This window comes from Empidonax traillii, unplaced genomic scaffold (assembly GCF_003031625.1).
Source record: "Empidonax traillii isolate 1590-97213 ecotype Southwest subspecies unplaced genomic scaffold, ASM303162v1 scaffold272:size679582, whole genome shotgun sequence".
In the NCBI taxonomy this organism is placed as follows: domain Eukaryota; kingdom Metazoa; phylum Chordata; class Aves; order Passeriformes; family Tyrannidae; genus Empidonax; species Empidonax traillii.
Window position 1 is genome coordinate 305863 of NW_020955465.1, and position 19498 is coordinate 325360.

Here is a 19498-nt window from a genome sequence, read left to right on the forward strand (position 1 = left end):
GTTCCTCTGAGGCTGCTCGAAGCAGCCTGTCCTCACCAGCAGCTGTTTCCCAGTCTGAAGTAGGACATGGAACACCAGGGACCAGCAGTGCAGGCTTCTGGTTCTACAGCTGCCTCGGGAGCATCAGCAGTACCTCTGTCCTCACTAGAGCACAGAGGACACCTGATTCACTGGTCACATTCTGCGTGCTGGGCTGCGTGCTGTTGCAGTCGTGCTGGGCAACACTGCTCCTCTTGCTTCTTTCGAGTTGTCCCATGCAGCTACAGAAGGGTGAACAGCTCTGGACGGTTTTGGCACCATAGCCCTGGCATGTCCACACTGCGCTGGCCGGTCAGGACACGAGCGGCCGGTTCCCTGTGTTGGCAATCGTGCCTGTGCCCCTTCTCCCAGGAGAGTTTGTTGCTGGGAAGTTGCTTCCAGGGTTCCCTGAAGGGCTGGCTATCCATGCAAGAGTAGATTTGACCCCTTGGATGGGCACATCAACAGGTGGGTGTAAGATGAGACACCAACTTCTGCCCAAAAGTGGGAGGCTGTGGGCCTGGGCGGCTCAATTACGAAGCATCATGGCAAATAGCATGAGCTGCATGTCCCCAAAATAGCCCAGGGGAGCCTTTATAACACGGTGCCCCCAGAGAACCATCAGTCCTGGGCCAAGGGCCTGTGGGTGAGCTGCGAGTGCCAGGTGCCACCTCCTGCATGCGGCTTGGGAGTGTAGAAGGGCACGGCGGCTGCCACTTCCCTGCGGTGAGGGGACACGGACGCAGCAGGAGCACAGCAGTGGGGGGAACAGCACAGCTCCAAAGGAAGGAGAGCCCTGAGAGGCAGAAGAGGAGAGAGCAGGGCAGCAAGGGGCTGGACCGAGCACTAAGCAAGCCCGATGCCACTGTGCCTGAAGGCTGCTGTCAGCATGAGGGACTGCTGCCCCGTGTCGGTGCCCCAGTACGGTCGGTACGCCCCGCGCCTCAGGGCCTCGCGCACTGTGCACTTCCCCAACGACGTCGTCTTTCAGGACCATATCAAGCAGGGGGACCTGGAACAGGTGGGCAGGTTCATACGAGCCAGGAAGGTGACGCTGGACACCATCTACCCCTCCGGTGAGTGCTGCTGGGGTCGACAGAGCTGGGGCAGAGTCGGGGCACAGCTCGGTGGGGCCCCGAGGGGAAACGGGTGCCAGGCCATGGGCCACCTTCAGCAGAGCTGCAGTGAGTTGAGTCCCTCCCTAGTGAGGAACAGTGACCTCAGAATGGCCCAGCAGGGCCCAAGAGCCAGGACCCCAACATCTCCCCTCAACAGCACAGTCAGCGCACACTGTGGGAAGGGGGGAGCTTGGCCCCAAGGTCCCTCCAAAGCATCTGCAGTGTGGTGAGACTTCGAAGAGCAGCAGCAAGCACAGTCTGGTCTGTGAGCTGTGGGGAGGACTTTGGCTCCTGCCTTCACCCCAGCTTGAGGATGAGCGGGGAAACACTCTGCATTTGTTCCTGGCTCTGCCCATTTCTCACAGACGCTGCTCCCTCTTGCATGTCTGGCTTCAGGGACTCATGGGGAGGGCTTTGTGTTCTGTTTGCACCCAACCTCAACAGCAACTGTTTATGGAATGCCTTGATCCATATGGGCTGGTGCAGAGCCCAGATTTGTCCTTTTCGTGTGCTTGGCTTCAGCTTCTGCTGTCACATGGCCACAGAGGAAGCCTGGGCTCAAATGACCCCAGGCTTCCTCCCATCCATACTGATTCTTAATTAGTGAGGACCTTCTCAAATGCCAGCAAAGCAGGACCACAGAGACTCTTCTTGTGTCTGTGTGTGAGTCTCAGCCAAGACTCAGGGCAGCTGCTCTGAGTACAGGGCAACTCCTTCTCCCTCCCTTTGTCCTGCCTGGCCAGGGCAGTGGGTGCTACACCATCCCAGACAGGTTATTTATATTGCAGAAGGGGAACAGGAACCTGCGGCAGCTCCTCTGGCTTCCTCAGTCTCTTGTTCTTTCCCTACAGTCTTTTCCCTGAGCAGGAGGGCTCCTCACCCCTTTCCTGGGCTGTGCACAACGTGCACTTGTGAGCTCAGCATGGAGAACCCTTCCCCAGGCCAGGGCTAACACCTCCTGTCCCTCCAGGCATGGCAGCTCTCCACGAGGCTGTGCTGACAGGAAACCTGGACTGTGTCAAGCTCCTGGTGAAGTACGGTGCCGACATCCACCAGAGAGATGAGAACGGCTGGACACCCCTGCACATGGCCTGCAGCGACGGCTACGCCGACATAGCCAGGTGAGGGGTTGCGAGGGTCCCTGGTGCTGCAGAGCTCCAGAACCGACAGCACCGGGATGGAGCAGGGTCTGGGCGGCTCCTCCGGGGTTGCCTGGTGCCTGCACTGTCCCCAGGACTGTTCGGGCCATGCTGTTCCCGGCGCCGGGGCTGCGGGCCCGGGGATGCCCGGCCCGGCGGCTCAGCTCCGTGTCCTGCAGGTACCTCCTGTCCCTCGGGGCCAGCCTGGAGGCCACCACCGATGACGGGGAGAAGCCCTCGGACCTCATCGATCCCGAGTACGAGGACCTGGTGCAGCTTTTCGGAGCCACCGCGCTGCGCTGAAGCGGGCGCGGTGAGGAGAGGCCTCGAGGGCCGGGGCGGCGGGGCTGCGCCCGCCCGAGGGCCGGGGCTGGGCCCGGGCTGGGCCCGGGCGGCGGCCGGGCAGCGGCGCTCGGTACCGCGAATCGGGAACCACTTTGTATTTTTCCAATAAAGCATCTCGGTCATCGCATCCGCCGGGCCTTGAGCTGGGCATGGGCCGGGGCTGGGGCGGGGCCGATACCGGGGCTGGGTGGGGCCTGTACCGGGGCTGGGTGGGGCCTGTACCGGGGCTGGGTGGGGCCTGTACCGGGGCTCGGTCGGAGCGGTCCCGGGCCTGGGCGGGCCTGGGCGGGGGGGCGTGGGCAGGGCGCGGGGGGTGGGGCCGCGCCTGCGCGCTGCGGCGCTTCCGTGCGGTGTCGCAGGCGGGCCCGGTGCGGGCCGCGCGTTGCCCGGCGACGGGCGGGGCCCCGCGGCCTATCCCGGCCTGGCGCCTCGCCTTCCTCCCGCAGCCCCGCCGCGCCCGCCGAGCGCCGCCGCACCCGCCGAGTGCCGCCCCGCCCCGCCCGGCCCCGCCGAGCGCCGCCGCCGCCATGGCCAGGTGAGCCCCGCCCGGCCCCGGGCCCAGCGCGGCCCCGGGCCCGGCTCAGCCCCTTCGCGCTCCGCCCGCAGCTCCCCTGTGTCCCGAGTGGTGTACAACGGGAAGCGGAGCGGCGGCCCGCGCTCCCCCGGCGCCGGTAGCGAGATCTTCACGCCGGCCCACGAGGAGAACGTGCGCTTCATCTACGAGGGTGAGCGGGGCGGGGGCCGCGGGGCGGAGGGGGGCGCGGGGGGCGCGGCCGAGGCGAGACGCCCCTGTCCCTGTCTCCTCAGCCTGGCAGTGCGTGGAGCGCGACCTGCGCAGCCAGATGGGCTCCGAGCGCGGCCTGGTCGAGGAGTACGTGGAGAAGATGCCGAACCCCAGCCTGAAAGGTGCGGGGGCTGGAGTCACCACCCCGGCTGTGACGGCCCGGGGGCTGCGCGGGCTGGGCGGGGGCTACACTGCCTCTGCCGCCAAAGTCTCTTCCTGTCTCCCTTGCAGCGTTTAAACCTGTCGACCTGGGTGATCTGAAGAGGAGGAACACACAGGATGCAAAGAAGTCCTAAGGCGGGTTCTCCCTGTAGATCGGCTGCTCTCCTAAGGTCCTCAAGCAGATATAAGTTGAAATTTTGTGTTGATTTCCTCCTCTGGTCTGTGCTCCCTAAAGCCCGCGTGAGAGCCAGTCAGCTTTGGGGCTGGCTTTGAAGCTGCCTGAGGTCAAGGATGCTCAGCAGCTTACCAAGGCTGCCCAGAGCCTGTTGCAAAGGATTCCAGCCCCCTACTCATAGCTTTCTCTGGCCTCAAACTGTCCTTCCTCCCTTCACACTGAGCTTCCCGGTCTCCTGTTCCCCTCCTGCCGCTGCCCTGAGCGCTGGGCGGGGCTGGGCTGAGCGGATGGGCAGCACCAGGTCTGTGCACCAAGGCCCTGCAGCTGCTGAGGTGGGATGTGGGCAGAAGGGACAGTTGGGTCTGTCCCTGTGCCTCATCCAGCCTGCCTGTGCAGCTGAGGGCTGGGCAGGCTGCAGCCAGGTTGTTCCTAGCTCCACTGTGGCAGCAAGTTGCTGCCTGGGCTTCCAGAGCACACGGGCGGGCCACATCCGAGGTTGGATTTTCCATGTGCTTAGAGCAGGCCAAGATCCCTGCAGTGCTTGAGGGGAATTGTTCCCCTCCCTGCAGATGGAAAGGGGTGGGGTTCCCCACCCCAGGTGCCTGAGAGGTGCTCAGAGGGGCCCGAGCTCCCACCACGTGGAGCGAGGCTCGAGGTCCTCGCCCAGCAGCGCCAGGGTTTTGAACCAACGTTCTCCAGACACACAGCCTTGGAGAGACCTGGCTCCACAGTCCCCCCTGGGCCTTCCTTGAGCCCCTCGCTCCTGGCTGGTCTCGGGTGGTTCCTGCACCATCACCTGAGCTGGGGAGAGCGACTGTGCCACCCTTGCCTGCCTGAGCCGCGGGGCCGCTCCCTGGGGAGGTGGCAGCCCCCTGCTTACCCGTGTTCCAGACCAGCGGGGACAGGGCTGCCAGGCCTGCCCAGTGCCAACAGCTGCAGGAGGGCTGCAGGGACTGGGGGCTGCCAGTACCTTTCCTTTGTTGAGTCTTTGAGCTGTGCTGTTCCCTTTCCTTTCTCTCTGTGATCTGTCACTTGAGGAGTGTTGTAAATAAACGCTGGTGTCCTTTTGGGGCTGCCTCGGTGTGGTGCTGTGGCCTGGCCCTGCTCCCTGTGCTGGGGATGGGGTGCAGAGAGCAGGAGCTGCCTCTGTTCTGTGTTTATTTTCCGCAAAGGAGCCTTGGCCTCGCACTTGCTGGGGCTGTTGATTTCCCCATGGGCAGGTGAAGCGGGCACTGTGTGCTGGCAGCACAATGCCCTTGGGCTCAGGCAACACTCCAGGCACCCAGCATCCCAGGAGCTGTTGCTGCACCCAGGATTTAAATGTTGAGACTATTAATACCCTTGTATCCTCTTCCCTCTCCTGCTTTAATGGCATTTAAGCTATACTTAGCTTAATTGCTAGAATTTCTACTCACATGCATCTCGACACTTGCCATGACCCTGTTTACCTCCCATCACCAAAACATTCCCAGGACGCGCTGCCCGATTCCAGCGCGGCAGGAGGAGAACTCAGCCCTGCTGCCGCTGGAGCTGCCTCAGGCACTGCCTCCCTGCAGCCACAGACAGTGGGGTCGGGAGGTGACAGTTGTCGCTGTCATGGCCCCTCTCCGCCTGTTCTGTTGATGTACCCCGTGTTTGGGGAGCCTGACAGGACAGCAGAGCCCTGCGTGTGTCCAGAGCCATGTCCATGTGTCCCGAGGGGATGGGAAGGGGGACCCATCCCAACTGATGGACAGGCAGGCTACTGTCCATCCGCTACAGAGCCCAGCACCACCCTTTTGTCTGGGCACTCACCTGAGGCTGTCCCAGGGGCTGCAGGGGGGCCCCAGGGACGTGTGTGGCTCCTGCAGCCTCACCAACCTCTGCCTTGTTTTCCTCTCAGCTCAAGCACAGTGAAGCCAGAGGCGAAGCAGCTGCTTGAGCTCTAATGAAATGTACAAAACTCATTCTATAAACAGGAGATTTTTATAAAGACTGATACCAAAACACAGGGTGAGGGCAGTGACACAGTTGGGGGAGGTGGCGGGGGTGTCCCTGCAAGGGGTGAGGCCGCAGGCCAGAGAAATCAGGCTGTTTACCTATAAAAATCGACCTCGGCAGGGTTTATTTCCCTGTGCCTTGGACATGATGCTCTTCATTAGATTAAAGGGTGGGAGGAGGAGAGGAACGTGTTTGTCATTGAATTAGGCAGTGAGAAGAGGCCCGTCAGCAGGCAGAATCGACTTTGGAGACCAATTTGTGGTGCTCAATTCCCTTGATAAAGTGGGAGTTTTCCTGAGAGGCACTGTGCCCTGGGGTGCCCAGCTGTGTTGGGGTGGGGGGCAGTACCTGGGGTGCCTGTCTGTTCCAGGGGGGCAATGGCTGGGGCAGCAGTGCCCGGTTCATTGGCTCAGGGGCGAGGAACTCCTCTGGCCCTGTTACTTGCCCTGGGCTGAGCTTCACAGGCAGGGACTGGCACTGTCGCCGTGTGGTCTCTGGAGGAGTCTGCACTGAGGGTGGTGAGGCAGGGGCATGGGCTGCCTGGAGAGACGGTGGATGCCCCGTCCCTGGAAACAGCACCAGGCTGGACAGGGCTCTGAGCAATCTGGTCTGGTGCAGGTGTTTGTGCTCACCATGGGTGCTGGACCAGAGGACCTTCAAAGGTGCATGTGCGAGGGTGCCCAGGTTGTACCCTGGGGTGGGGATGCCCCTTGGTGCTGTCAGGGTGGACATCATAGGTGACACTGCTGTGGGCACTGCCAGACCATGGCAGGGAGGGGTCCTGTTCCAGAAGTGATGAGAAAGGACACCGTCACAGTCCTGTGGGAGCTGGGTCCTTGGGCTGGGACTGGACCCACTCCTAGGGGGATCCTGGGAGCGAGGCTGCCTCCCAACCCAGCATTCATGAGGGGTCTGTGGATACTGGGAAGCTGCTGGCCAGGTCATATGATCCTGTGGGAGGTGGTGGGTGGCCAGGGCACAGGGCTGCAGGCTCAGCCCTGTGGCAGAGGCAGTGCCTGGCTGTGGGGCAAAACTGGCTGGCGCAGGTGCTGTGGGATGTGCCCTGGCTCAGGCAGACACTGGGCACTTGCACCGGGCTCCCAGCCACCAGCAGACACTGTCCCTGCTCAGGGCTGATGGGCACCGGGCACCGTGGGACACGGGGCAGTATGTCATCGGAAATGGGGCTGTCCCTCAGCACCAGGGGACACAGGATGTTGCCACAGGACACCCCATAGGCTGGGGCTGGCTTGGGGTCATCAGAAAGTCCTGTCATTGTGTAGCACATGTGGAACCACCCTTCCTGGGCAGGGTCTGGAGGTCTCCCTGTCCCCAGTGTTGTGGGATGAGCCTGGTCCCAGCAGGGCATTGGGGGTGGACAGCAGGATGTTGCCACAGCAACGCTGGAACAACAGGCGCAGGGCCCGGCACTGCGCCATGACCATATTTACCTTCCCAGAAACCGCTTCGTGCTCCAGCAATTTGCCTCAATTAGGCTCGTTACCACATCAGGAGGCCCCAGTGACTGCAGTGGCCATTGGGGCCACTCTGGCACCATGTCTTGAGCAGGGTGGTCACTGTCCCCCTCACTGTCCTCATCCCTGTACCTGGTGGCCTGGGCAGACCCCAGCTCCTGCGTTCCCCTTGCCCTGCCCACCCCGCCATGGCCCCTGTGTCCTCACTGCCCCACAGTGCTGCTGCCGCAGCCCTCCAGCCCCACAGCCCAGCCCCTCTGCCACCATCCCTGCTGTGCACATTCCCACTGCCAATGCTGCAGCGGCCCCCAGGCTCTGGGTCCCGTTCAGCTGAGACAGACAGTGAGTTATCAAGTAAACAGAGGAAAATTACTGCGTCCTGGGCTGGGTGCTGCTGCTGGAGCCAAGTGCTGGGTGGCTCGGGCCACGGCTGCCCTCCTCATGTCCAGCCAGCCCCACCGACGCCTTTCTGTGGACTGGGACCCCCGCCACTCCCCGCAGACAGTGTGGCTCCTGCTGTTCCTTGTGCTGGCTGGCGTGGGCGGCACTGCAGTGGCCATAGGGTGTGGGTGATGCTGAGACAGGACTTAGCGAGAGGGCGGCCGCCCACCCAGAGCTGCTGTTTACTGTGTGGGGCTGCCGAGGCTGCCACGGCACAGCTCCAACTCTCACCCACCACTCAGCATATCCCCTGCACCAGGGCTGCGTGTGGGGCCTGGAACCACGACACGCTTGGGGCCAGGTGAAGCAGTGTCATGGGTGATGGCCAGTGCCCGTGCCCAGGGCCGTGGGCAGTGAGGGTCACAGCAAGGTCACACAGTTGTCCATCCCACTGCCACCCTCAGGCACAGTGACCCAATCAAGGGAGCAGCACCTGCCTAATCCCCACACACCAGGCGATTGTGGTGCCCAAAGCTGTGGCATCCGGACTTAGTGCTCATATGCACGGCACAAGCCTCTTAGGGCACCGCTGTGCCCCCTCCCTGCCCTGGCCAGCCCGGCCCACTGGCACAAGGGTCCCTCAGCCCCACACCCCGCTGCTGCTCAGGGCGCTCAGCGCTGCCCGTGGCTGCTGCCCGGCCGTGGGCTGGGCTGGCTCGAGGGAGAGCGGGGGGTGCCGTGGGCAGAGCCAAATGATTTAATTAAGGGCTCCTGGCAGCGAGAGGACAGAGCCGATTAGCGGCCAGAGGAGAGCGCGTGCTGAGGGAGCCGGAGCCTCGGCCGGCAGCACTGCAGTGGCTGCTGCTGCGTGTCTGCCCTGCTCGTCTGTGCAGGGCCATGGGGCACGCAGTGGGGCTGGAGGGCAAGCAGCGAGGCATGCAGTGGGTCTGTCTTCTGGTGCAGCTCATCCCTGCCACATGGCCCAGCTCCCATGGCTGGGGCCATCACCCGTGGATGCCAGTGGGAGCATGGCCCCGATGTGTCTGATGTCCCTGGAGTCCCCAGTCCCCACACCCCACAGAGAGGCACACACGGAGCTGGCCCTGCAGCCCGGCACGGGCCCACACCTATTTACAGACAGGACAGATAAATTACAGCACTGTGCACAGGGACTCAAAGGCGCACGAGGGCAGCACCGCAGGACAGACTCCCACCCCCAGCCCTCCCAGCCCCACAGATCCCACCCCAGAGATCCAGGTCCCACTCGCCTTCCTCATTGTGTCCATTGTCCACGCGCTCAGCGCAGCACCCGCACTAGGGCGGCAGGTCCCGGTGCCTGCCAGCGCCCGGGGAGGACAGGGCAGGGGATGGCGGCACTCCAGTGGCTCGGCACAGCCCTCCCGCCTGGCCGTGGGCTCAGAAGTGGCTCTCGGCTGTGGTCTCAGGAAACTCGTAGCAGTGGTGCCGATCTCCCAGGGCGAGGTGCTCAGCGGTGCTGCGCCCGCTTCTCTCGGGGCGGTGGGAGCTGGGGTGGGGGGGTGGGCTGTGCCCCAGCCCGTTGGTGCAGCCGCTCACCAGCTGGTGCTTCTCGCAGACACTGCCAGCGCCATTGCGGGCGCTGGGTGCGTGGCTGTAGGTGTGCCTGTACTCCTCAGCCAGGTCCCTCCCCAGCTTCCAGCGCTGCCACCGCTTCAACAGCTCTGCCTGCACCTGCGGGTAGAGGCCATCAGCATAACCCAGCGCCCCTGCTGTCCCACCCCTGCTGTCCCACTCACCTCCTTGTTGACAAAGCAGTAGAGAATGGCCACCAGCATCCCCTGGGTGGAGGGAGAAGAGGTGTGAGGCACGCAGCCAGACCCCAATCTGGTTCCTACCGAGAGTAAGAGTCCCCACAGAGGGCTGGTCCTGCAAGGGCTGGGCTCACCTGGAAGGAGCTCAGGAAGAGGTCAAAGAAGAGCTTGACATAGCGCAGCGTGCCCTGGGCGTGCTCATCCGTGACAAAGGCGAAGACCACCTCATGGATGCCCAGCAGCGGGATCAGCGTCAGCGTGGACTTGGCCAGCCTGCGGGACAGAGGTCACGAGGTGGACGCACACGTGTGTGTGCTGTGGACACGCGGGGCGGGCCGTGCCCAGCGCCCACCTGAACTTGTAGTCAGTGTAGCGCATCTGGTGCGCGCGGAGCTTGGAGACAAGGATCTGGATGATGCGGATGAAGATGAAGAAGTTGATCTGCAACAGAATGGAGTGGGCCATGAGGGGCAGGGGCAGGGGCAGGCAGGACAGCTCTGCCCTTCTGCCCTGGGCAGCCCCTCTCGCATCTGTCTCAGGGCTTGCAAAACAGATGCTGAGATGGCAAGCAAGAGGCTGCAATGGGCTCACCAGGATAGCCAGAAACACGGGGAAGCGAAGGATCCACCAGAAGCCCATGTTGTTGTTAGTGGACCAGCACCTGCAGAGGGGAGGGATGGGGACTTCCAGTAAGCCCCTTGACCAAGTGGCTGCTGGAGTCTGGTGTGGTATCGGCAGCCCTAGCTGAGCAAGCACCACGGGCAGGCACCCTGCCCTTGGCATGGGCAGTGGTGTGGAGCCTCTCCGGGGCCATCACAACATCCCCACAGTCCCACACACACCCACTGTACCCTCAGTAGCAGGTGCTGATACTCACTGGATGTTTTCATAGAGGAACTTCACAACGACCCACGGGATGAGGAACAGCACGGGTGCCCCTGAGGGGAGGTGGGCAGGTGGCAGGTGAGGCATGGCAGGGGACAGGGTCAGGGGGGCCAGGCCGCACAAACTCACCCCAGCCAATGCACAGGTAGAGGGTGAAGTAGCTCCTTTCAGAGAAGACAGCCACCACTAGCAGATTGTGCAGGTAGATGCCCTCCACCAGCAGCCAGCAGTAGTTGGCCACAATGCCATACTGCATGAAAACTGTGGCTGCCCGGCAGCCTGCGGCTGCCTGTGGACAAAGGTCAGGGCTGCATAACTGTGCATGTGCCTGTGCCCCCAGCCTCACCAGTGCCATGAGTCCCCAGCCCCACCAGCACCACCAGCCCCACCCCTGCCCTACCAGTACTGACCTCATCACTCAGCCAAACTTGCACGCTGTAGCCGTCGATCTTGTCGCTGTAGTGGGTCTTGAGCAGGGCGTCAATGACCAGCACGGAGACACCCTTCAGGATGAAGGAGGCGAAGAGGTTCATGTGGATGTAGTTCCTCATGCAGTGCAGCTTGCTGTGGATGCAGGGGCTGCTGTCAGTGTCCACGCACAGACCCCCAGTCTCCACCTGCGCATGCTGCGGGCAGCCGTGCCCACATCCCCACCTGAAGCCCAGCAGCAGGGCCAGGGCGAGCAGCAGCGCGCACAGGGACATGGAGTAGCCCACGGTGTACATCATCTTGAAGCTGCCATAGGTCTTTGCAAATTTTTCCTAGAAGAGGAGGGAGCAAGTAAGGGCAAGGGCAGGCGGGGGGGCAGGCAGGGATGCCTGCACCCCTGCTGCCCAGCTCTGCCCACCTGCGCATTTATCTCCTCATCATCCTGCTGGCACTGTGTGGCATCACGTAGGGACTGTCCCCGTGGCCCCGTCACCCACTGCCCGTCTGGCCCGCAGGTCTTGAAGACGTGTCTATGCTTCACTGTGAGGGCAGGGGGTGGTGGGGTGTGCTGGGCCCAGATCCCCCGCAGGCACTGTGCACCAGCACATCCACGAGCACCTGCGGCAGCACGTGCACACACGTCTGTGCACACACCTGTGCACGCAGGAGCACGTGCCTGCCAGCTCTTACCTTTGTGGTACCAGGGCAGGAACCAGGGGCAGGGCACGCTGGCCGTGCTGTTGGGGGCGGTGTCAGGCCAGCATGAGAACTTGTCGAAGGTGCGGTTACAGACCAGCTCTGCACAAGGACAGGAGACGGCGGCGTCTTGGCCTTACCCTCCCTGGGTGCCAGGATCCCCCATAGCCCCCTGCTCTGTCCCTGTCCTGCTAGAACCCTCTGCTGCCTCTTCTGCTCTATCCCCATCTAAGAGGGATGCCCCATCAGCCCCTGTCCCCATCCCACCAGAACCTTCCTGGCCCCCGTGGGCACTGACCTGTGGGCGCAGGCAGGAGACTCATGTTGTACTGGCACTCCTCTCTGTACTCCGTCCATTTCTCAAAGAGAATATCTGTGATCTGAGCAGAGGGACCCTGGGGGCACCAGGAAGTGTCACCTGTCACCTGCATCCTGCCCCCAGGACCTGCCTTGCTGTGACAGGCAGTGACCCCGGCTTTGGGACAGCTACACGAGTGCAGGTTAACAGCCTGTGCCATGCCACAACACGTCATGTGATGGCAGGGCAGGCAGGAAAGGGCATCAGCTGCTGCAGTGCACGCCGTGGTGAGGGGCTGCAGTGGGCAGGGATGGATCAGTGGCGGCCCGGGGTGGGCAGCGAGTTGGGCACGGGGCAGAGCGCTGTTGTGTGGGACAGCCCATCCTTACCTGGCAGCAGAGCAGCAGCAGCGGGAGGGTGAGGAGATGTGGCTGGGACATCCCTCCTCTGGGCCACTCGCATGGGGTGCAGTGCGGGGTGCCTGGCTTCCTACCAGCCCTCAGCAGCTTCTCCACCCTGGTGGTGATGGCCCTGGCACGTGGGTGATCCTGTGTGAGACACCCGGTCACAGAGACTCTCAGGGTAGAGATGGGGGACATGGGTCTGGGGGCATGCAGGGTAGGAGGGGGCCACACTGGCACAGAGCTGGCCCAGTCACGGCCCTATGCACCTTTCCCAGTCCTAACCTGACCCTGTCTGGCATTCACATTCAGCTGCTTGTTCCTACATTTTCCCGCCAAGTACCTGTTTTTAACTCCCCAGGATGGCACTGGGACTGTGACCATGTCTACTCTCTGTTCATCAAGCCAACCCTAACCCCTGTGCAGCCAAAGCACAGCCACACGCAAGACATCACAACCTCTGAGCAGGGCAGACCCCCACGCCCCATGGCAGCACTGCCTCCAGAGCCCCAGGGGTGACCCGGGCTGATGCCACCCCGCACTGGAGCTGGTGCCCAGCTGTACATCGGTGCTAAGCCCTGAGAGTGCGGGGCCCCTATGGCAGAAGGACCCCTCCTCACACCTGAGCATGCTCTCAGGTGGGGGCCAGCACCTGGAGGTGGGCAGGGAGCCACCAACAGCACGGGGCCAGGCGGGGATGGGGACAAAGGTTGGCTGTTAACCCACAGGGATCCCAGCTTGTGGGGTTGCCTTTGCTCTGGGACCAGCTCAGCTGGGCTGTGCCGCTGTGCCTTCATCCTGCCAGCGATGTAGGGCCTTGTCTGACACAGCGCCCAAGTGCTCTGCACAGACCCCGGCTCACGAGGTGCTGTAATTCCCTCCATCCCTCTAAGCCGGTTATGGGGCTCCTGAGCGTTATTTCAGCTCTTCCCACAAGGGGCCATTCTGGCAGCAGCCCCATGGCACGGGCACGGCTTTGTGGTGGGAGGGCAGCCGAGCTGTGAGGGACGGAAGAGACAGCAGTGCTGGTGCCACCACAGACAATCCAGCATCGCCCCTGGCCCCTGTGCTCCCCCTGGGCACCAGCCAGAGCATCACGCTCCCCGACCAGCCCTGCTCCCAGGGCTCGCCGCTCTGCCTGTGCCTATTTTTATCCCTGGGAAAGTCGTGTTTCCTCCATCAGGGCAGACCCACTCGCCATGTCGCAAGTGGTTGCTGGAGTAGCTCATTAATCAGCACATGGAGCTCCAGATGAGGCTTGGGGAGCAGAACCTGCAATGGCCTTATTTAGCCAGTCCCAGGACAGAGGGAACTGTCTCCTGGGACAGTCCTCACTGGGTGGCCTCTGGGAACAGTGACCTTTGGTGGGTGCCCACTGGGCACCTGACCATGTCAGCATCCTTGTGTCATCCCCCTCAGCCCCTACCCACCAATCCTGTCCCCACACCAGCATCCCTGTCCCAGTCCTCCTCCCATCCCCACCCTAGAAACTCTGTCCCCACACCAGCATCCCTGTCCTTGTCCCACCCTCAGCCCCCCAACATCAACCCCACCTACCCCATCCCACCACTGCTCACGTCCCGACCCCATGGGACGGTCCTGGTGCCCGTCCTTGGCCGAGCATCTATCCCTGCCCTGGTTTGGAATGCATTTCCAGGCGCGTGGGTTACAGCAACTTGCTGCCAGCCCCTCTGTGTGGCGGGGGAGCAGCTTTGGGGCAGAGGTGTCGCTATTTTTAGCTGCTGCAGTGGGATTTAGCAGCAGGGAGGCCTCTGCCCTGGACTCCCCCAGCTGGTAGCCACTCCCCAGCCCCCAGCCCTGCTACGGCCAAGCCGGGCAGACTGCACTGGGTGAGGGGTCCTGGCACAAGGGCCGGTCACGCTCCTCTCTGTGGCACGGGGCTCTCCCCTCACCCTGCCCAGGCCCTTTGCCCCAGCTGCCCACAGCACTGTGCAGCCATGGCACTGTGCTGGATCCCCACTCCCCATAAGGTGGGGAGCCCCCACAGCTCCACTGCCTAGTGGGGAGCACAGACAGGGGTTCTTTCCAGCAGAGACACGGGTGTGTGGGAGTAGTCACGGACTAACTGTCCCTGGTGCTGTGTGGTGTGGCAGGGAGGGAGCAGTGGCTCTATGTGGTAGAACAGCAGGGTGTATGGAGGCCAGGACCACTGGCAGCACCTCCTGGGAGCTGGTACTGCCCAGCAGCAGTATGCACAGAGTTTGGAGCAGTAGCTCTGCCAACTGGACATGCCGTTGCTGCCACTGCCAGAGGCTCCTCTCAGTGACCTCCTGGGTGCCAGAGGCAGCACCACAGGAGGGACCTGGCCCCACATCACCCACCACTTTCCCTCATCCTGCCATGCCCAACTGGCTCTCAGGACCACATTCCCTGCCCTGGCACCTTGTTCCCAGCCAGGGCCAGGCTTTGGGGAACCCCCACCACACTGGGCCATGGGAGCTGGGTGGAGGGTACCTGCCATGTGAGTGGGTGCCTCTGAGGGGCTGAAGCGCATGACAGTGTGTGAGCAAGGGACTTCCACCCCACACTGGTGTTGGACAATGTGGTGTGTTCCCATGTCACAGCTCTGTGGCTGCCGACCCCCTGGGCTGCAAACACCCGGCACGGCTCCACCGCTGCAGCCACAAAGGTGCTCACGACAGCAGAGCAGGAACAAGGAGCCAACACCGGGATGGCTGAGTGCACGCAGGGAAGGGGCCGTGCTGGCAGCCCCAGCGCTGGGGGTCAGAGGAGTCAAACACAGGCATCATCATCTGCCCTCAGGGTAGGGGGAGTGGGGCTGTCAGTGGTGTCTATGTTTGTGCACTGAGCCCTTCCCCTGCCAGTGGTGCCAACCTCTGCAGTTGCAGGGACAAAGCAAAGACTCCCTTTCCCTTTAACTGGTGTCCCTGTGATCCCTGGCTGACCTGTGGCTCATGGTGGCCACCACTGGCCCTGGAGTGCTCACGAGGCAGGGGCCAGGGTGTGCAGCCTGGGCAGGTTAAGGGGCGAGTCGAGGACCCAGGTGCACTACTGCCATGACATTGCACTGAGACAGGGAACGGATGGGAAAAGGGGATTTTGCTCCCCACTAGTGGATGCAAAGCCCTTGTGCTACCCTGCAGAAGCTCTGTACCACCATGGACCCCTACAGCCAGCTGAGTGCCCAGGCCTGCCTGGGGAGACTCTCCTCATCCCGCCCTGATCAGCTTCCCCTGGGATTTTGACCCCCAGTCCCTCCAGCGCTGCTGCTATGGCACGTGAGAGGGAACGAGCTCCACATCTGGGATCATTGTGGTCTATTGCCACATGGATCAGCGGCTCGGTGAACCCCCGTGGGACGCTCATGGGCATTTGCAACGTGACCCGGGAGCACCTTGGCGCAGCCATGGCCCTGCACGAGCACTGTGAGGCTGGTGCAGCCCCACAAAGCCCCAGGACTCTTGCCTCCCCGTGGAATGCCTCCTCACGAGCGTAGCCCCGCAGCCGGCACAGCCCCGCTGGCTCGGAGGCAGCGCTGGGGGGGGACTGTGTGCCCTCTGAACACAGGGATTAGCCCCCATGCGCTAATGCAGGGCTTTCCACGGCTGGCTTGGCTTTGAGCTTGGGAGCTACACGCCAGCACGGCAGGGGCTTTGGCACTTGGCAGGGGAGGGGACGGTGCTGGGCCAGAGCTGATGCAATGCCAGCACCAGCCTGGCCCTGCAGATGCTGCTCCACTTTCCACCCAAGACCATGGCAAGCAGGGCAAGGGTGGGGGGAGAGAGCCAGGGCAGGGAGGCCCAGGAGGTCTGGTCTACCCTGTCCCTGCCTGTGTCCCTGCCCCAAGCTAGGGGACGTTTCCCACTCCCCTGCTCCAGTCCTTCTCTAAGAACTGAGCACCAGGAACTTTGGCTGCAGAGGAGCAGCTGAGCTGCCCAGAGCAGCCCTCGTGCTGCAAGAGCATGGCTTGTTTGCACAGAGCTACACGATTGTGGAAGCCCTGAGCACATGGAGAGAGCCAACGTCACCAGGCACCAGCGATGTCGGATTCTGTGTCATCTTGGACCAAGGAAACCCAAACCAGCCCTGACAGTATTTTCGTCAACAGCAGTACAGGATGCAAACAGGACAGATGCTCTTTGCATCACCTCCACGACCCCCCGGCTGCCTCCAGCCATGGTCAGGGGCTCCTGCACAGCTGCCCAGTACCAAAGAGGGTCTGTGGTCTTCAGGCACAGAAGGGCAGTGGCCAAATGACCTTGCTGCCCAGCTGGCTCTGGCAAGTGGATGCTGAGCCACACAGCAGCTTGTCCCTGGCTCAGGGAAAGGGGTGGTTTTGTTCATCACGTTGCACGAAACCCCACGAAACACAAAAGAAAAGCATGAGAGGCATGGTGTGACACGTGTGCTTTGCGTGTCACAGGGGAGGCACAGGGCTGGGAAAAGCCTAGGAAAAGGTCAGTGCAGACAGGGAGAGGCACACACTCCCCTGCACTGGGAGCTCCATATCCACCTTCCCAGACCAGTTTGCGGCATGAACAGACATTGTAGCTGCTGTGGACCAGAGGACAACTTCCCAGCACCTCTCCAAAGAGTGGGTTCAAACCCTGCACTGCTGAGGTGCAGATGCACAAGAGACATCGCAGTCCATCTGGGAAGGCATCCCAGCAGAGTCTGTCCCTGTCCTGTGACATCTGCAGCCCTGGGCACAGTCGGCCACCAGCCCCAGTGAGCCAGGGGTGTGGCAAGGGGCACATGTGCCCAGCCATCCTCTGGTGCCTGTTGTGCACAGCCATGTGCCCCAGGCCTCAGGGGGCCATGGGGGAAGCAGGACAGAGCAGGATGCAGTGGAGGAGCACAGGGGGATGGAGCTGAGCTGCCATCCCATCTCCCCTGTGTCTGGCTTCCCCTGTCCCTGCCCCTGCCTGGCACAGCGAGGTGCACAGAGAGGCTGTGCTCGGTGGCTGGGATCAGCGCTGTGCTGTGGATCAAGGCTTGCGGTCACATTTTTTCATTAACTATTTTTAATCCACATTTTGCCTATTCTCTGTTCAGCCTTTTATCTTCTCCCCTCTCCAGGCAACAGAACACAAAAAAAATCTGCACCGCAGTGTGCGGAAAGAAGCGGGATTGGTGGGAAGCGCAGTAGCTGGCAGCCGGGGCAGCACTAACACGCCGAGGAGGGGTCCTGAGGGCCCTAAATTTTCCTGCTGATGCACAGACAAAATCATAGGAGCAATCGCTGAATTTGGCGTGGGTCAGGACACACGGGGCAGGCGCTGCATGGGGCATGGCGCTGCGCTGCGGGGTGCACGGCAAGGGCTGGGCAGAGCGGATGCTCTGTCCTCTGCCTGTCCAGCATGAGGGGAGCCAGGCTGAGCCCCGCAGCCTCTGTTCCCCTCACTGCCCCGAGGGAAGTGCAGCGCCGGGCAGATGGGACCTGCAGCAGCTCTGGAGATGCACTTGCAACCAGGAGGACGGCAAGGTCACATACCCGACATGTCCTGGTTAAACAAAGCCATTTACCAACACCATGTTGACACAGCAGAGCTCGGGACAGAGTCACAAAGGGCACTCACACCGGGCCCCTGCAGCACCCGGAGAGCTTGGGGAGAGCTGGAAAGGGTCAAAAGTGTCCCCTGCTTCTGCCCCTCAACAAGAGACCCACGGGCACTCTTGTGCCCATGGTGGTGAGACCCCGCGGGTCCCACCACGGCGAGGGGCTGCTCTGGGAGATACTCCCTGCGCGTCGGAGCCTGGCTGGTGTGGTTGAGCGGGGGCTCACCGCAGCCAGGGCAGCGTTCAGGGGTGCCGTGAGCCCGGCAGCAGCGCCTCTGCACAGGGACGCCAGCAGCAGCGGCTCGGGCGGGGAGCAGGTGCAGCCCTGCTGAGACCCCTGGCCCAGGACACCCCTCGCCGAGGGACTCATCCCCCCCAGTGCCGGCGCCTAGCACCAGGGCTGCTCTGGGACCTGCTGCTCTGGTCTTCCGAGGCTCAGTTCGTGATCCCGGGGATGAGCAGCCGTCACTCGAGTCCACATCCACGCGACGGGGCGTGCGGCATCCCAAGCCCCCGAGCCCACAGGGATGGGCGCTCCCCGCCCTCCTCCCCCCTTTCCCGTACCTCTCGGGGCTGGGTTCCCGGCGGCTCCCGGACGCATTTCGGAGCTGGCGAGGATCGAGACCGGCGCGCTCGGCCGCTCCGGGGAAAACTTTTGCCGGAGCCGCGGCGGCGGCGGCGGCTGTGGCGGCTCGGGGGGAGGGACTGGGGCGGGGGGAGGGACCGGGGGCGCGGAGTCGCGTCCCAGCGCCCCGCTCCTCCTGCCGGCACAAGGGGGGCGCAGCCCGGTGCCCCCGCCGCGCCCGAGCGCTCGGCGCTGCCCGTCGCATCACCGACGGCCGCTCCCGGGAGCTGCGGGGGCGCCGCCGCTTGTCGCTGCCGCCAGTCCCCCGCCGGCTACTCCGCCTAGCCCCGCTCCCGGGCACCGGCTCGGATACGGATGCAGTGGCGGGGGCAGCTGGACCCTTCCGACCCTGGGGGAGTGGACCGGGGATCCGTTCCCCGGGACCTTTCCCCAGTCCCAGCGCGCCCCGGTCCTGCGGTGCCCCGAGCTGGTGGCCCCGGCGCGGGAGCGCGGGCTGCTCGGCCCCTAGGGGACCTGGACGGATCTCGGCCGTGCCGCCGGGAGCCGCCTCGACACCCGCGCTCCGGCCGCCGCCGGCGGTGACGGGTCGGTCGCCGCCGCTGTCCCGCTGCAGGTAAACAGAGCCCAGGCAGAGCAACGCCCCGGGACCTCCTGGCTAGGTCTGGGGAGGGGCCCGGGGGAGGCCCCGGACCGGGGGTGCCAGCGGTCTATCCTGCCCCAACCCCCTGGCACAAACACATTTACCTTGGGCCTTGCAGGACGCGGTGGCCATGCTGGCTGTGGCACCACAGGTACACGGAGCGTGTCCCCCTGTAGCCCACCCAGCCCGAATCCGGCTCCTCGGAGTTCCCAGAGCTGCCTCTGCCGGGATCCTGCTTTGTGAGACTTCCACTGGCTGGAAGGCCTCGTTGGTGTGAGCAGAGCAGCCCGAGCTCATGCTGAGTCCTGCAGGTGCTTTGACAGTGCCAGGGGGTCAGACCCATGGCTGCCCCCCTGGAGATGGCCCTGGCACCCATCCAGACCAGGAGGGGACTGTGGGGGAGAGGACCAGCAGCCCCCATCCCTGCCTAAGGTCAGGGCAAAGAAGTGCCCTGGAGGAACCCCTGCAGGCAGCTGCCCGGGCCCTGGCACAGGGCAGGATGGGACCAGGGGGTGGCCAGTGCTGACACGGTGGCCACAGGCTGCTGCCAGCCCTGCGCTCTTCGATGCTCAGACATAAGCAGTGCCAGTGCTCAGAGATAAGCAGTGCCAGCATGCTGCAGCTGTGGGCACTGTGCTTCGGGCTGTGTCTGGCA

The 19498-nt window shown here is 63.3% G+C and overlaps 3 protein-coding genes across 6 annotated transcripts; 2 read left to right on the forward strand and 1 right to left on the reverse strand.

Moving 5' to 3' along the window:
• The first annotated feature begins 789 nt into the window (after positions 1-789).
• Positions 790-2593, forward strand: PPP1R27 (protein phosphatase 1 regulatory subunit 27). The gene is made up of 3 exons (XM_027889818.1): positions 790-1094; positions 2107-2257; positions 2455-2593. The coding sequence occupies exons 1-3, from the start codon at positions 878-880 to the stop codon at positions 2576-2578; spliced, it is 492 nt and encodes a 163-aa protein (XP_027745619.1). The 5' UTR covers positions 790-877; the 3' UTR covers positions 2579-2593.
• Positions 2594-2968: 375 nt separating this feature from the next.
• MCRIP1 (MAPK regulated corepressor interacting protein 1) lies at positions 2969-13041 on the forward strand. Of its 2 annotated transcripts, XM_027889819.1 has the most exons (5): positions 2969-3155; positions 3227-3345; positions 3428-3526; positions 3636-4379; positions 13029-13041. In XM_027889819.1, exons 1-4 carry the CDS (start codon positions 3148-3150, stop codon positions 3698-3700), a joined length of 291 nt encoding a protein of 96 aa, XP_027745620.1. In that variant the 5' UTR covers positions 2969-3147; the 3' UTR covers positions 3701-4379; positions 13029-13041. The 2 variants fall into 2 exon arrangements, with proteins under 2 accessions (XP_027745620.1, XP_027745621.1); XM_027889820.1 differs by lacking the exon at positions 13029-13041 and having other exon boundaries at positions 3614-3728.
• On the reverse strand, positions 8676-18303 carry GCGR (glucagon receptor). Of its 3 annotated transcripts, XM_027889815.1 has the most exons (14): positions 18182-18303; positions 12065-12223; positions 11676-11772; positions 11372-11479; positions 11100-11221; positions 10907-11013; positions 10663-10816; positions 10382-10541; positions 10245-10305; positions 9959-10028; positions 9720-9808; positions 9502-9640; positions 9353-9394; positions 8676-9287 (listed from the first exon to the last, which is right to left on the reverse strand). In XM_027889815.1, the coding sequence occupies exons 2-14, from the start codon at positions 12113-12115 to the stop codon at positions 8994-8996; spliced, it is 1494 nt and encodes a 497-aa protein (XP_027745616.1). In that variant the 5' UTR covers positions 12116-12223; positions 18182-18303; the 3' UTR covers positions 8676-8993. The 3 variants fall into 3 exon arrangements, with proteins under 3 accessions (XP_027745616.1, XP_027745613.1, XP_027745615.1); XM_027889812.1 differs by lacking the exon at positions 18182-18303 and having other exon boundaries at positions 11676-11830; positions 12065-12153; XM_027889814.1 differs by lacking the exon at positions 18182-18303 and having other exon boundaries at positions 11676-11827; positions 12065-12135.
• Positions 18304-19498: the final 1195 nt, after the last annotated feature.

What these genes read in the sequence shown, in the direction of transcription:
- PPP1R27 (XM_027889818.1), top strand. Translation starts at nt 878, where the DNA reads ATGCCACTGTGCCTGAAGGCTGCTGTCAGCATGAGGGACTGCTGCCCC. An exon ending in GGACACCATCTACCCCTCCG is followed by an intron (nt 1,095 to 2,106) that starts GTGAGTGCTGCT and finishes CTGTCCCTCCAG; the next exon opens with GCATGGCAGCTCTCCACGAG. An exon ending in GGCTACGCCGACATAGCCAG is followed by an intron (nt 2,258 to 2,454) that starts GTGAGGGGTTGC and finishes CGTGTCCTGCAG; the next exon opens with GTACCTCCTGTCCCTCGGGG.
- MCRIP1 (XM_027889819.1), top strand. An exon ending in CGTGCGCTTCATCTACGAGG is followed by an intron (nt 3,346 to 3,427) that starts GTGAGCGGGGCG and finishes CTGTCTCCTCAG; the next exon opens with CCTGGCAGTGCGTGGAGCGC. An exon ending in GCCGAACCCCAGCCTGAAAG is followed by an intron (nt 3,527 to 3,635) that starts GTGCGGGGGCTG and finishes TCTCCCTTGCAG; the next exon opens with CGTTTAAACCTGTCGACCTG.
- GCGR (XM_027889815.1), bottom strand. Translation starts at nt 12,115, where the DNA reads ATGTCCCAGCCACATCTCCTCACCCTCCCGCTGCTGCTGCTCTGCTGC. An exon ending in ATGAGGAGATAAATGCGCAG is followed by an intron (nt 11,014 to 11,099) that starts GTGGGCAGAGCT and finishes CTCCTCTTCTAG; the next exon opens with GAAAAATTTGCAAAGACCTA. An exon ending in CTACCTGTGCATTGGCTGGG is followed by an intron (nt 10,306 to 10,381) that starts GTGAGTTTGTGC and finishes ACCTCCCCTCAG; the next exon opens with GGGCACCCGTGCTGTTCCTC.